A 14,643-nucleotide genomic window follows, 5' to 3' on the forward strand; every position below is an offset into this window, starting at 1 on the left:
CGTTGCGCTCCTAGGTGCATAACCAGTCCAAGAAGAATAGCCTACAAAAGGACTGAGGTAAGTTTTTGGCTCAGAGGCTTTCAGTCCTCCTTTGTTATGCCTTCAGCTGTTGGTTTCAGAACGTTTTGAGTTTGCGTGGAGTCCAGCAATCTGTTAGTGCATAGCCGAAAAGTATTCCAGGCTGTACAGATGAAGAAGCTGAGTCAGAAAGGACTTATCTCCTAGGAAATGCAGCATTTCTGTGCCAGACCTGGGAAGGAAACCCAGGAGTTCAGATTCCACAGGCTGGTAAAACACCTTTGCATATGTGATTCTTGCTGCTGTTTGTCTCTGAGGGCACATGTGGTCTTGGTGCTGGAGGAGGAAGCAAGCTTGCTAAATGAAGTGCGGGCAGAAAAATGCATCTGTACTCTGATTTCTCCTCCTTCCCTTCCCTCCCACCGTGCATAGAGGGAAAGGACTCACGGAGGAATTTTGTGTGCAGTGTGTCAGTGTTTGACGTGCACCAGTTTTCTCCTCCCCACCCACCTACTTTTACTGCTACTTTCATTTTTCTGCTGTTCATAGACCAAGTTAAACATTTCTTCTCCAGCATTTGGGGAAGTCTCTATGTCTCTTTACTAAGAGCCCTGTCTCCTCCACGAAACTCATTTCTGATGAGACTCCTGTGACTTCGTAACCAGTTGTCACGTCAACCTCCTTTCTTATAGTTGTTCACTCTTTTCCAACATTTGAGTTCAGCGTCTAGAGCAGTCTGAATTGTCTTATTTCCTTTTTGATTTTCACGGCTCTTGACAAGATTGGGTGCGCTGCCGTTTTTGGAGCCCCTATCCCTTTTTATGTTTTATTCCACTACCCCTTGTTCTCATTGCCAGTCCTTCACAGAAAAGAAGTAATGTCCAATTTCACTAGTGAAGTGGTGAAAGAATTATAGAAATTGGTGGGAGTGAAAGGATTTGTGGGTTAAAGAAATACAAACACAACTAAAATCATGTTTGTGTCTGCCCGATTGTTGAGCTCTGCATCTTAAAATATGAAATAAACTAATAAAGCAGATAAGTACAGACAAGACTATCAAACTCAGAATCTTGTTAATACAAATTTCACCTTGCATCTCAAATTACATGTGTCCTGATTCTCATACTTGACATACTATGAAAGTTTTAATAAGACAGTTGTGCAACTGTGAATCCGAAAATGTGTGGTGCTAAATTTTCAAATAGCCAAGAGACACAGCTGGTTCATCCTGCCTCCAAGTGCCATGTTTGTAGAAAGCTGCTTCTCTCTGTTGTGTAGCACAGTATTATCCCTCTAATGATTCTGAACTCTTTTTCCATTTAGTTTTCTATTTTTCCCCCCCTAAAGTCTCCCCTGTTGATTTCCCTATATTTGAAGTACTTTGGCTTTTTGACCAGTCCAAGGACTGATGCGCGTGCTAAACGTTTCTGCTCGGGGTTTCCTGTTTCTACCTGTTCTGTGGGGTGTGAAGGGTATCAAAGATTGTCAGCTGCCTAACAGTAAAAGTGTAAGATAATTTAGTTCAGCTTAATTAGGGAACTGAGAACTGAGAGCAGGTGCAGAGTAAAGCAATGAAAAGTGTTGTTTCCATGACATGCTTTCAAATTTAGAAATAACTCAGAAAAATCCCCTTTTTGTATCCCACTTGGTCACTTCTGCCTCGCTCCCAAATGCATTATCCCCTAGCACAAGTGGAGGCCCCCCCTTAAGTTTGTTGTGGGGTGTCTTGTACAGTGGTAACTGACAGAGGGAGGAAATGGGTAAAGTGTGAAGGAATATCAAGAGTATCTGGATAAATCTGGTGGTGCATCATGTAAATTTACAGGCTGTACTGCTTTAGCATCCTAAACTTAAATTCCAGTGCAAACAGGCTTATCTTGAATAGCTGAGTTTTTGCTTTGCCTTTAACTAACAGTAAGCAGCAGTATTTCTAAGATGGAAATTGCACTTGCAGTTCAGTAAGGAAATATGATGTGTTCATTATTTGCTTTACAGTTCCATTGTATCCAGTTCGCTGTGAGCATCCCACAATGAGAGCATAGCTAGGGTGATGTTGGGTATGAATTGACACTGACTCCGCAGGCTTGAAAATAAAGCAGAAATCAAGTTTAACCCCAGAGGCTTAGGGGTAAGGTCTGTGAGAACAGGGAGTATGTGGGCAGAGGGAGTATGGTGCTGCTGCCTCTTTAAGGCTTATTTTGTGAGTATGGGTGTAGACAAGGGGCTGATAGGAAAGAAAATATTTGAATATTTATGAGCTGACGAGCTAGAGGAGAGTATGACAGAAAAGGACAATCCCTGCTGCTTTAAGAACTTAAAGAATCAGTGTGTGGTATGTCCTTTCTCTTCCTTAGACCCTGACCTTGAAGTTTGGTAGGTAGTGAGCACGCTGAAGCAGAAGATGGGAGGAAGATACTCAAGCCCACTAGGTAGGAAGCAGCGCAGGTATCTGAGAGGTAAGAAATGCCTTTTATCATCTCCATTGCCTTTTGAAGAAAAAGTTCCTGTTTACAATTGTTTATAATTAATTTGGTATAGCCTCATAATCCCACGTACTTACGTTTATGTATTACTGTCTGTATTGGGTGAGGGAAGACTGCCACAAAACTCTCCTCAGAAAACATTCACAGGACAAAACTATTAGACCTTGCTGTAAAGACAGGGCAAGATCAAATCGACTGGCAATCAGTTTAGAGAACCAAGGTATTGCATAATAGTTGTTTCATCTTTAAATAGTAAATTAAATGTAGTGTATTAGTAGAGATGGCAGAAGGTCCTCTATAAAATACAAGAGGATACATTCGGCTCCTTTAGCTGCTTCCTGCGTGCACTGAGAGTAACTGGTGCTCAGGTTGGTTGTTTTACAGGACTCTTTCTCTCCTCACAGCATTGGTTTATACCCAGCCCTTCTCATCTACTTATCTGCTTGATCCAGGCCTGATCTGGACATCTCCCCTACTGCTAATGTATGAGATGCATTCTTCTCACTGAATCCCTTACTAATAGCAAATTGTCCCTGCAAGCCGGACTCCAGCCATACTCTGTAGATAGTTCAAAGAAAGCTGCCCAGCTGAAGATCATTTGTCAAGAAGTTCTCATCCTTTTCAGTGTCAGCTCTGCAATCCTTGAACTTTCATAAATTCTGAACTGGGTATTTTGTATGTGCTTGGGTTGACTGATGCTTTTAGATGATTTGTGCCATCTTTGTTTTTGGCCTAAAACCACTCAGATTTTTCTTGCTGCTTTTGTTTCTTTGGACAGTGTCGAGGAAGGTCTGAATAACTGCAACAGTCAAGACATGTAGTGCAAATTCATTGTTCAGCAACTTTCAGGATTCTTCTGATATTAACCATTCAGTGTTTTGCTCATTGCATGCAACAGTGATCATCACCAACTGAATCCCCACGCAGGGTATAGAGAATTTGGGTTACATATGTGGTATGGAACGAGCTTTTAAACCTTTTCAAGCTTAAACAACTGGGGAAAAGCATTTGAAAGAGGCAGGATAGGAGTTCTGTTTGTTCCATAACAGTCTGACCGTCCTCCTGAGCACCAAATGTAATTAGTCTGTATATATATTACTAGGAGTGTTCTGTGCATCAACTTAAGCACGGGGATTGTACATTCAAAGTGCTCATCGATGAGCATACAGCGGTCCCAGTAAAATGTCAGATGTGACTGCCCTTTCAGATTGTACTCAATGCTGTAGTGAATGAGTCACTTTAACAGTGATTACTTGTGAACTGGTCCCTCTAAACTTAAGTGAGATTGCTACTGTTGAAGCATCGTCTTTGACGCAGGGATAAACAAACTCGGAGACATTAGTAAAGGGAAATCCTTCTTCCCAAAAATGTGATTTTTACCACCACAAGAGTACCAGTGAACTCCACAAGTCTCCAAAAGAAGTAGCTGTTTCTGAATCCCTTCTCTGTTGTCTGGTGAGTTCTGCTGGTGCTTAGCGTAAGTACTTCTCAACAGCGGAAGGCTGCCAGCATTGGCTTAGTGCTTGCCGAGCTCAAATTTGGGCTTTGTGAGACGTGAAATCTAATTTAGGTGTTGACTTTTAAGGTGTTAATTGGACAAAAAAAGACTCTGTGTGTGCGTGACCTCAAAGCCCTCTTCTCTGGTACCTTCCTTTTTGAATGGTTCTCTGTATGTGAATTAGGAAGTGCCTTATTTTTAGACCATCAGCTTCCTCCCCTTCCTGCCTCCTACTGTTTCTTGAGCAACATATTTCTCTGCCTCTTTGCGATCCCTATGGTAGTAGGGTAGACAATGTGCTGTTGGAAGCCTCCACAGCTTCAAACTATAGCTTTATTGTCAGATTCTTTTAAGCTTACAGCAGTTTTAAGTGTGACATTTCAACAACTCGGTTATCAGTGAATTTGCTCCCTTGTTTTCGTCTTTTCAACGGGTGGAGAAAATCTTTGGAGAAGCAGTGGCATATAGAAGTCTTTTATTTTTGAATAGCATCAGACCCTCTGACATTTCAGGTCCTTTTTTCACTAGACATCTTCACATGCTATACTGACTGGATTCCCAAGATGATAAAGCACCAGCAGTTTAGGGTCCAGGGACGAGTGCGAGAAATAAGGAACTTGGCCTTTCTGGACCTTTCGAGATACAAAAAGGTTGCTTCATGCCCCTGTGTTCAGTTTCCTCTACTGTAAAGTGGCACTAAACTATATTACAGTTGATGCAATTTAAGGCAATTGATAATTGCTTGAGATAGTCAAGAGCAGAGGTGCACATCCACTAAACTCCCTGGGCTGGGTTGGACGTTTGCAATGCAAAGGGCCTGTAGCAAAGGTCTCTCTGGGCAAGTGGCGTTATTCAGCGGCTACAAACACATAGCAGCGCAGTGAGGAGAGTGCCTGGATCTCGAGGGTCATTGCGAGTTTGTAACAATTGCTGCAGAGCCTACCCATAGCCTTACAGCAGCGCCCTGCATCAGGCTACCATGTTTGCAACCTCTGGAGCAGTTTGGGTGCCTGGAGCTTAATTAGCAGCCTTGTTTCTTGGGAATTGCACTTCTAATTCCAAAGCTGTTTTTAGATGAGAGAAAAATGCTAATTAGAAACAGGAGGCTGCCTCCTCTGTGAGGAGACTACCAAGTGAAACTGTCTCTGTTCTTGTTCTATCCCAGGTTGCACAGCTGCCATGATGAAGAACTTTTTACCCTATTACGAGAGGCAGCTTGCAACCGCCTTTCTGCGACAGGTCTCAGGGGAACTGGACCTGCAAGGCAAACTTGCCCTGCAGCTACTACAGAGCAAGGTAAGTGATAAGCCTTCACACCTGATGTCGTGTCCTCCAGAAACGCTTTCCTCCTGAGGTTGATCTTGGGGATGCACATTCTCTTATGAATGTGAAGACTGACTGCTCTTCCCTGTCTCTTTGCAGCTTCGTTATGTAATTGATTACCATTATGCAGATCACTGACCCGTTACTAAGGGATAGTTTATATTTTGTGGCCTAAAAATAGATATTTAGGAACATATTTTAAGACAGCTGTGACCACAGACAGTATGCTTGTGTTGCCAAGTGGCCATTTATGCATTTCATGCCTCCTTAAAGATAGGCCAGCTCAGTTTTGAGGGACTCACTCCTTTGTAGAATTAGAAGACTAGTGTCTCCTCCACCTACGTGCGTATCTTCCCAACTGCACTAACTCCTTAAGGATCAAGATAAATATAGAAAGGGCTGTTAGGGAACTAAGAGGTATTCTCTTATCCTCTGAGTCACTCAAGCTGCTTGTTTTTCCCCTAGTCTCTCACAACTCTTTGTACCTTTTTTCCCATTCTCTCTGTCATCTTTAGGTGAAAAAGGGGTTCTTGTGTTTATTGAATGTGCAGGTGGGTTTTTTTGTTCAAGTTAGGAAACTTGCATGTTTCTTTGACCAGTGCCTGGGAATAAGAATTGCCACTTCTATGTTCTGATTCTTGTTATCCCATTATCATTAAAAAGCTGTCAGCTTTTAGTGTGGCATATTTGTAATACCACTCATTCTACGCTAAGTATAGTGTTAATATTTTAGATGAGTAGGTAGGATCGATAGCGAAGGATATAACTCACAGGTTAGCGTCAAAATCGCTGCAGAATTGCTGCAGATTACCAAAGAGTGTTGCACGCGATTGATTTAGGTGCTTTGCTTGCTTTTTGTGACCACTAGGTGTCCTTGTTCAATTGCGTCTCGCTATTATTTATTCTTTGCTAATAGCAAAAGCCTTGGTTGGGCCAGGCTCCCGCTCTCTGTACTGCACACAGCATAACATGATCTTTCTCTCTTCCAGAGCTGACACTTTGCACTTCTGAGGTTTGCTCACTATTCTCTCTTGTGCATTCTCAGACCCAGAGAGCACCTCGTGCTACTTTATGTGATGGATTGCTCTCTCAGTATGATGAAGATTCCCAAAGGTGGAAAGAGAATTACTTTGTTATTCTTGGAGATTTAACCCTGGAATGGTTTGAAAGCAAAGAGGTAAATATGCTCCTTCTGCTACAACTGTTGTAGAGGTTGTAAAATCAAGGGTTTTATGTGGTCATACTGCTGGCAAACATTCCTAGGCATCCCCTGCAGCCACGACAGAAGAAGACTGTGCAAATACAGCTACTAGGATGTAGCTGGTGTCATGTAAAAGCCTACCACTTCACACCTGGATTGCTGAAAGCAGGTTCTCCTTGCAAGGGCAAATGTGTTCTTTCTCCTTAAAATTCATCCTAGTTTACTGTGTTGCCTTATGTTCCCTCACTACCTACTCTAATTGTTGTTACTCGGCTGTGTTAATGAGCTACTGCGTTCTACAGCTGGTGGCCTTGTAAGTGAAGTCATGAGAAACAAAACCTCTCGCTGTTGTCAGCTGCTCTAAAGTGCAGAACTGAAATCTATATAAAGAATTCTACCTGTAAACCTGCACTGAGAACACTCCATTTGATTTCTTTCCCAGGCCCTGGGGAAAGGCTGTGAGCCTAGAGGCTCAACTGCTTTGTCTGGCTACCTGTTGTTGACTTCGCAAAGTGAATACACCAAACTGGTCAGCAGTCTGTGCCAAGGGTTTGCAGGTAATTCTATGATGTGTCGATCTTAAGAAATCTATATCGGCCTAGATATGAGCGGAATCCAGTTGGGCACCTCTCAAAGCATTACAAAAAACCAATGACTTGAGTGGCACATTGGCAACAGTAGCAATAACGCCAGGCAAGCTTTGTGTCAAGTGATGAGATCTTGCAGTCCTTGCCACAAGAGAAAGTAATGGTCTGACACAGAGGAGTCTTCATTACGTACAGACAGAGCTACAGCATTCAGAGGCTAAACTGAACGTTATATTGACGTCCCACAGACGTTGTGCTTTCAAGATCTCATGCAGCTAAATATGTGTTTTTTTCTTTGTTTTTCCTTATCCTCTTGGGTCTCTTTCCTCTGGAACATGACAGCTGTGTTTAGAGCTTCTGGCAGATTGCAAGATTTCACTTAGCTAACTGAAAAACTAACAGTTTAAAATGAAGCGGCCTGAAATTAGAAGCAGATGCAGAGACATTTTTGCCAGTGAGCAAGATTCATTTGAAATGGTTTCTCTGTTCAGTTTTTCAGTCTCACTTTTATAGGATAACTGCATACTGTAAAAATTATATCTGGCTGTGATATGCAAATTACTGATGGCTTTTTAAATTACAGACAGCAGTTAAAAATTGCTAATGGAACTAGCATCTTTCTAGTATGCTGAAGACGTTGCTTAAAAAGGAAGTGAGACTTTACCAATTGCATTCAGAACAAAGTATTTGTAAGAGTAGTCTACAAGTGGTCCTTACTGTTCATAAAACTATGTCAAAATTTGTGTTTTTTGTTTCTAATAATACTAAAAAAAAGTTGACCCACCTTAGGAATGACTGTGCAAACTCCCAATTTGACATCATCGATTTGACGACATTTCCCCTGCCACAGATTAAAGACTGCTGTCTGGCTGGTGCTGATCACTACCCAGCTTGCTCCCTCATTTTCTAATAAGCTACTGATACACAGCAGGCCTTGGATCACTCTGGAAAGGTGGCGTTTTATTTTGTCATTATAATGATAGCTCTCAATGAGAGATAACAGACCTACCAGTAGTTGCTGTGAAATTGCCTGGAGTTTATAGAAACATTAATTTCAAATTGTACCTGTGATGGCATACACTGGGCTTTCTCTTCTTTCCTTCCGCCCCAAGGTGGCTCTTCCCAGCAGGGCTGTAATGCCTTAGCTGATCCTCCAGGAGAGTTTTTGTTTTTCCTCTACCATCCATTCCGGAGGCACTTTTGTTTTTGCACAAACTCTGCAGAATCCCAGAGGCTCTGGAAATCTGCTCTTCAAGATGGGATTCGGTATCACAGTACAGGTAATGCTTTGGAATCTGGTAGGTTTCTGCCTTTACGTAGTCCATCTAAGGAAGCAGTATCATCCATGAAAGCTGTGAGCATGAGCCCTCTACCATAAGGATCTTTTCATGGAGGGGCCAGCTGTAAATGAGATCTCTATAAATTCTTGGATTTCTGATTCCTATGGCTAGACAGTGAGAAAATTTCCTGCAGTCCTTTTTCCTCTGGAATAATTTTGTAGTTGCTAAATTCCTGCAACTTCACATGATTTGGCTGGCACTCCTTTAGGAAATACTGAGACTCAGTGTTAGGCTACTGCATTTGGATTCACTGAAGTGTTTAGAATATCTTCCCCTCTTCTTTTCCACCATTAGCGTAATTTCCTCTATGCAGTAGATTTCCTACAGCATTTGTCATCCTGGCGTTTTGTAGTCTTTGTGTTGTATTTACGAACGCGTCATTTGAATATGATTAAAAGCAAGTAGGTTTTTCTAAGTAATCTTAATTAAACGTAACTGGGACTAACTCATCTTTTGTCTTCAGAATTACAGAGGAGAGATTCTTTTGAAGCTGAGGCCTTTCTGGAGGCTGTACGATTTTACAGACAAGAGAGAGGTAGCTACAGGGCAGGGGATCTCCTCCTGGGAGTGGAAGCTGAGGTTTGTAAAGTGTTGAATGTTCCAATACCAGAGTATTTAATGCAAGTTTGTTGCCTGGAACTTGGTTTAAATAGTTTTTTTTGGGGGGGCGGGGGGGTGTTTAGATTCTTGGTAATGTGCTAATGGAAGATTTGCTGCCAGTGCTGCGGTCTCAAGTGCTCCCAAATATCAGAGGGTCAGAAACTCGGAGAAAGCAGCTGTGGCTCCAGGTAAACGCACAAGTCGCTATTTGCATTTGAAAGTCAGTGCTGGTCCCCATCTTGGGTTTTTTTTCTTTTTTTTCCCTTTCTTTAGCATATGGTGATAGAACCTCTGCTGTTGGGAGAGCTAGATCCAATTTTGGGATACCTTCTGCCTGATACAAGCTGCACAAATGCAGCATTACTCGTAGCTCTTAAGTACTAGGTTGTATAACAGTGAAACAGAGTTTTCCTTAGAAACAGAGTGGTTTGTTGGTCGCAAAGTTACTCATCTGCTTAAAGGAAAGATGAGTTCTGAGTTGAAAGCAGTGTGGAAACTACTGGTAGGACTATTTTATTTAAAGCTCTACAGTTGGAGAGGACGGGGGAGCTATAAACGTGAGCTTCATGTATAAACTTTTAAAATAAAGAACAATTCAACAAACGATGCCCATTCTAAGGCTTCTCTGCCTTTTCTGTCTCCTGTGAAACTGCTGTCTTTAATGTACGTTGTGCAAAGATAGAGAGAAAGCATTACACTGTGTGAAGGGTATGTTTAGTTCTGGTTTGCTGCGTATGGGCAATGAGGGAATGATTATAAGGGAGGTGAGGAACAATGAATGACTTGATATTTGGGCTGGGTGAGATGATGCTGGATGAGTTGAAAAGAATCTTAGAAGCCTGACGCAGAAGACGGTCTTTTGTTTGCTGGTGAGCCTAGTAACCTAACAAGGAATTTGCTTCTGTTAGAATAGACAGTAATGTTTCCAAAACTTGCCTAAGGCCTGTATGATGCCTCTTTCCTTTCCTTAATTCTTTCTTCCTCTCTCTCTCTCTCTCTCTCTCTCTCTCTCTCTCTCTCTGGTTCCCCTGCTCTTTAATGGCCACCCAGTTTCTGCAGGAGGCTTACACACTGATCCTCAGTCAAGTCTCCAGTGAATTCAAAGTTTTTCAGAGGGACCAAGAAAAACTACAAATTCAGTTGGAGAAGAAAATTCGCCCAGACCTGGATCAGATGCTGACTTTAAAGGATCAGATAGCCAGAAAACTCCAAGGTTGGACAAACGGGGCAAAAGGCTGGGAGAAAAGGCAAAAAATTTGCCAGTTCAAAAAGCAATTGGACAAATCCATTAAATTTTTTAGAGGGCTATTAAACATGGAACCTTGTTCTAGCCCAGGAACTCCTTTTGCATCTTAGGCCTCTGCTGTTGATGGTTGTTGAAAACAGGACATTGGGTCACCACTTTGGCCTGACCCAGCAAAGCTATTCTTAGTGTATGTAGTTTATATTCAGTTGATACAATCTTTACTTTGCAATTTTCTGGCAGGTGAGAGTAGCCTGCAGAATCATCTGCCAACAGCAAGGCTGGAGTAGGAATTAATTCATAATGAAATGCTCTTCTAAACAATTCTGCTTGTTTTACTGTTGCTTAATGATTTGTTTCAGTTGAAAATCCATATTTATACTGAAAATTCCAATGATTTTTTAATATGCGGAACTTCAAGGCTCTTGCCCATAGTTGCAGCCCTTTAATTTGTGAGCTTTCGGCTTAGATATCACTGTTTTGGGTACACCGATAACAGACTAACAGATACTATGAAGTTGTAAGTAATAAACCATTGACTGTGGGCAGAAGTTATCGGATGGTGGTTTCTACACAGTCCGAGCCCCTGTTCTCTTGGATTTGTGCCTAGTGGATCCAGGGCAATGTGGAGCCCAGCACAGTCTATCAGACAACCCATAGCTTTCAATTTTGACAGCCATGGTGCACAGCGCGGCAGAATCATGCTGTTGCCAGAGAGTGGAGCCTGACCTGGACTTTGTGATGGAGGAACTCATGCGTCCGATCAGCTCAGGAGCAGAGATGGTACGCTCGCTCTTTGCTGAGAGAGTTGATGAGATGGTCCGAACTGTACGGAACTCTCCTATCGCAGTCTTACAAAAAGAGGTAAAATACATGGATGATATGACAAAGGCGACTGCTTTTTTCCAGCTCCCTGCAGACCACGTTGCTGTTAAATTTGCAGGCACAGGAATACAAACGTTCTACCTACTGTGGCAGTTGTCAGTGCAGGATTGATTCTTGAGGCATCATACTTTTCACTGTCACAATGTTACAGCTAATTTGCAGGTTTTGAACCCTGGCAAGCAGGTTCTCACTGACCCCAGGGTTGGGTTTAATTCAGCATAAAGTCTCTTAAGTTGCATATTACTGGAAAGGTATGCTGGGGAATTGTCATAGTACGCTTTTCTCTTTCTTATACTCTTTCCTTGAGCGGCGTGTAGCTGGCCACTGTCTTATCGCCCTGTATTCATGAGAGAATCTGAGGCCTGACCAGAAATAGATTAAAGGAAGGAAGTGGGAATAGTACAGAGCTGGGGTTCCAGATGAGTTTGGGAGCAAATATTAAAAAGGAAAAGGGACACTGTATACTGCCTAAGTAATGCGCTGTTGCTCTGATGTAGCTTCTAACACTTGGGAGAACATCTTGGATGCCTGAAATCATGCAACCGTGTTATGAGAAGGCTGACGTTTATAAAGAAAGCCTGCAGAGACTTGAGAGGTTTGGCTTTCACAGCATGACAAGCTTGGTCCTCGGAGCTCAGAACCTCATGCAGCAAGTAAGTGGTAAAAAAAACCTGAGAAAACCTGCTGGGAAAAAGCTCAGAAGGGCTGACCTTGTGAGTTAGCTCCAATCTTAGCTATTACTTTCACTTTTTGTGCTCTCTCTCTCTCCTTATTTTCTTCTTGGGCTGCCCAGAAGGCATGAAGCAAAGGTTTGAAAAGGTTGTCTCGGTAAAAGAAAGCTGACTGACCAGGACCATCATTCCCACTTGGAGTGAGATGCAGAGTGAAACCCTGGTTCCTGCGTGTCTGGTACCCACTCAGTAGACTTTTGTTTTTTACAGCTAATGCAGAATTCCATCTATACCTTCCAGCAGCTTTCGGAGCAACGCCTCAGCCAGGCAACTAACTGTAACCAAGTTGTCCAAATACTGGAAAACGTCAAAGATCGTGTGCTAAAGGTAAAGGCATGAGATGCCTTCTTTGTCCTTCCCTGTGTGTTTGATCTCGCTTGGATGCGTGTATGTTGGATGCATGTGGGCTTTTTCTTTTTCTGTTGAGTGGTGTTGCTTTACTACAGGTATTTTCCCATGCTTCTGCGTGCGGTTTTAACGCAACAGATACAGTGGTTGTTAGAGAAGGCACCTGACGGTTGGACTTACTCTCCTTTGAATTTCATTGTCATCTGCTTGCAGAAATTTGACTATGACAGCAGTTCCACCCGGAAGCAGTTTGCTCAGGAGTGGCTGGTTCAAATTTTTCTTCCTTTTCTGCTGAAGCATTTGGAGTCCAGGTGTAAACTGGTAAGGCTGTGAATCTGAGAGAGGCTGGAAGGGGTTCTGACTGTGCTGAGATGGAAAGAGGGCTCATATAAGCAGATTTTAGCTCAGCAAAAATAAAATCATTTGGTGGTTCTGGAAAGCAGTGTAAACTAAGAGGTTTTTACTGGGTGGGTGAGTTGTCTTCCCTTCAGTACAGCTTTTCCTTCTCTCTAGTGTTCTGGTGTTTAGGAACTGTGCTTTAACCCTGAAGAAAAGAGCTTTAAAATAACCCATGCCATCACAGCCCACCGAACCACAGTCCTCTCACGCAAGGCATCCAGTAAATTTCCTCCAAACGGATACAAGTCGATTCTGTTTCACACCATAAATGTGACTGCCGTTTAGCTATTTCACAGAACGTTCTCTGCTTCCCCCTCCCCCCTTTTTCCTCTGCTGCCTTGTGCCAGATTGCCGGTTGGATTGATTCCTGTTGTCGCTAGTCCTGGTGGTGTTTTCTGGATTGCTCTTACCGAAGGGCACTCTGCTTTGGAGAAAATATTTCTGTCTCTGGGATTTGAGAGCGTTGATCATTCATTCCTTTCTTGTTCTGCCTGATTTTTAGGGAGTCTTGACTAATCTCTGTCGGTTCTTCCCATCCTGGCTGCTGATTGCAATCTTTCCTTCTGACAAGCTGTGAATACAAATAATGTGTCATACAAGATCATATTTGGGGAATTAGCAGTTGTCAAGCAACGGGTACTGTAGAGTGCCTTCAGCAGAGAAGCAAATGTTAGGCGAATAACATATTTTGGCTTACTTGAGATGCTGTCTGAGCAATTCTGGCCCTGCTCATATGTCTTTGAGGTGTATGTGTTACTGATGCTGCCTGATTGTCCTCTGGCATATTTCCTTTGGTAGGAGCTGCCAAAATATGAAAGTTACGTGTTTGCTGATTGCAGTGGCATCATAAGCGTGGAAAATATTTATGAAGAAATGGTTCTGTCTGTATTGCTGAAAGCCATTAGCAAAGGTAAAGAAATTGTGCTCCCCTGAAAATACCAAAGCAGGCTGATTTGTTCCCTCATCTCCTGCTAAAGAAAGGAGGGAATATCCTGAGACCAAAATATTTACTGCTGCCAAACTTGTAACTTCTGCTTTGTTGTATGCAGCTGTTTTTTTAAGCAGTTATACAGTGATTTCCATGTTTCTATGTTCAAGTTTCTTTCCAGATGTTGCCTGTGGTTAGGATACTAATGTTCCCAGAATACTAATGTTGAAATAGCTCATTCTTGCCAATTCTCTTTCCCTCCCCCACTGTTCCCACTTGCTCACTAACCTCTAAACCTCCTACTGGCCAATGTGAGCAAAAAAAATCTCATTTTACAAGCATGATGTCATGGGAGGGCTGCCTATTTATTGCTTCCTTTTAAAGTGTTGAACAGAAAAGCTTTTATACTAAGGATGAATCATTAGTGTGGTCTGTACATCTGCTACAACTGGCTCCTCTAAGCACACCAGTCTAAAGGGTCGTTTTAAAATTCTATTTAAATACATTGGGGGGAGGAGGAAGAGCAGAGGTGAACCCATGGCAACAAAATTTTAAGTGCCTCTAAAACAGTTTGCACAATGCTGCCACAGTAGAAGTTGGATGAGCTGGCTTCTCACCAGCCAAGTCCTAGTGACTCTTAGAAGTCATCTCATAGATGCAAAAACAAGAGATACAAAGTAAAAGTTTGCTATGTTACTTATGTTTACTGATGTTTTAGGTTACTTTTGTTCCTTGTTTCAGCCCTGAAAGAGGCCTCAGGTCGTAACAAGCACAGTCTTTACCGTGACAGTTTCTTCTGCGTTCTGGAAAGCGTGGACAACCCGCTCCCTGAAGTGACAGCCCACGCACTCTCTGAAATAAGAATGGGAGCACTGAGTAGCAGTAGTGCATTGGACACTGTAAACCCTCCCACCTGCCAAGTCAATAAATCAGCCTCGGGTGAGAAAATATGGTAAGGTACAGGCGCAGCTGAGGTTGCAAGTCCCTCCAGATAGGAAGAGGACCTATGTCGGTATGGAGGAGCAGAAGTACATTTAAGGTATGGCCTAAACACAGAAA

At 42.6% G+C, this 14,643-nt stretch overlaps 1 protein-coding gene across 2 annotated transcripts; it reads left to right on the forward strand.

The window, feature by feature from the left end:
• The first annotated feature begins 1,994 nt into the window (after window positions 1-1,994).
• On the forward strand, window positions 1,995-14,543 carry NIBAN3 (niban apoptosis regulator 3). Of its 2 annotated transcripts, XM_009690028.2 has the most exons (14): window positions 1,995-2,474; window positions 5,165-5,295; window positions 6,368-6,499; window positions 6,966-7,080; window positions 8,223-8,390; window positions 8,914-9,029; window positions 9,134-9,238; window positions 10,101-10,263; window positions 10,970-11,157; window positions 11,676-11,831; window positions 12,120-12,236; window positions 12,471-12,578; window positions 13,455-13,566; window positions 14,326-14,543. In XM_009690028.2, the coding sequence occupies exons 1-14, from the start codon at window positions 2,420-2,422 to the stop codon at window positions 14,538-14,540; spliced, it is 1,881 nt and encodes a 626-aa protein (XP_009688323.2). In that variant the 5' UTR covers window positions 1,995-2,419; the 3' UTR covers window positions 14,541-14,543. The 2 variants fall into 2 exon arrangements, with proteins under 2 accessions (XP_009688323.2, XP_009688324.2); XM_009690029.2 differs by lacking the exon at window positions 9,134-9,238 and having other exon boundaries at window positions 1,996-2,474.
• Window positions 14,544-14,643: the final 100 nt, after the last annotated feature.

This window comes from Struthio camelus, chromosome 31, assembly GCF_040807025.1.
Source record: "Struthio camelus isolate bStrCam1 chromosome 31, bStrCam1.hap1, whole genome shotgun sequence".
Taxonomy (NCBI): Eukaryota; Metazoa; Chordata; class Aves; order Struthioniformes; family Struthionidae; genus Struthio; species Struthio camelus.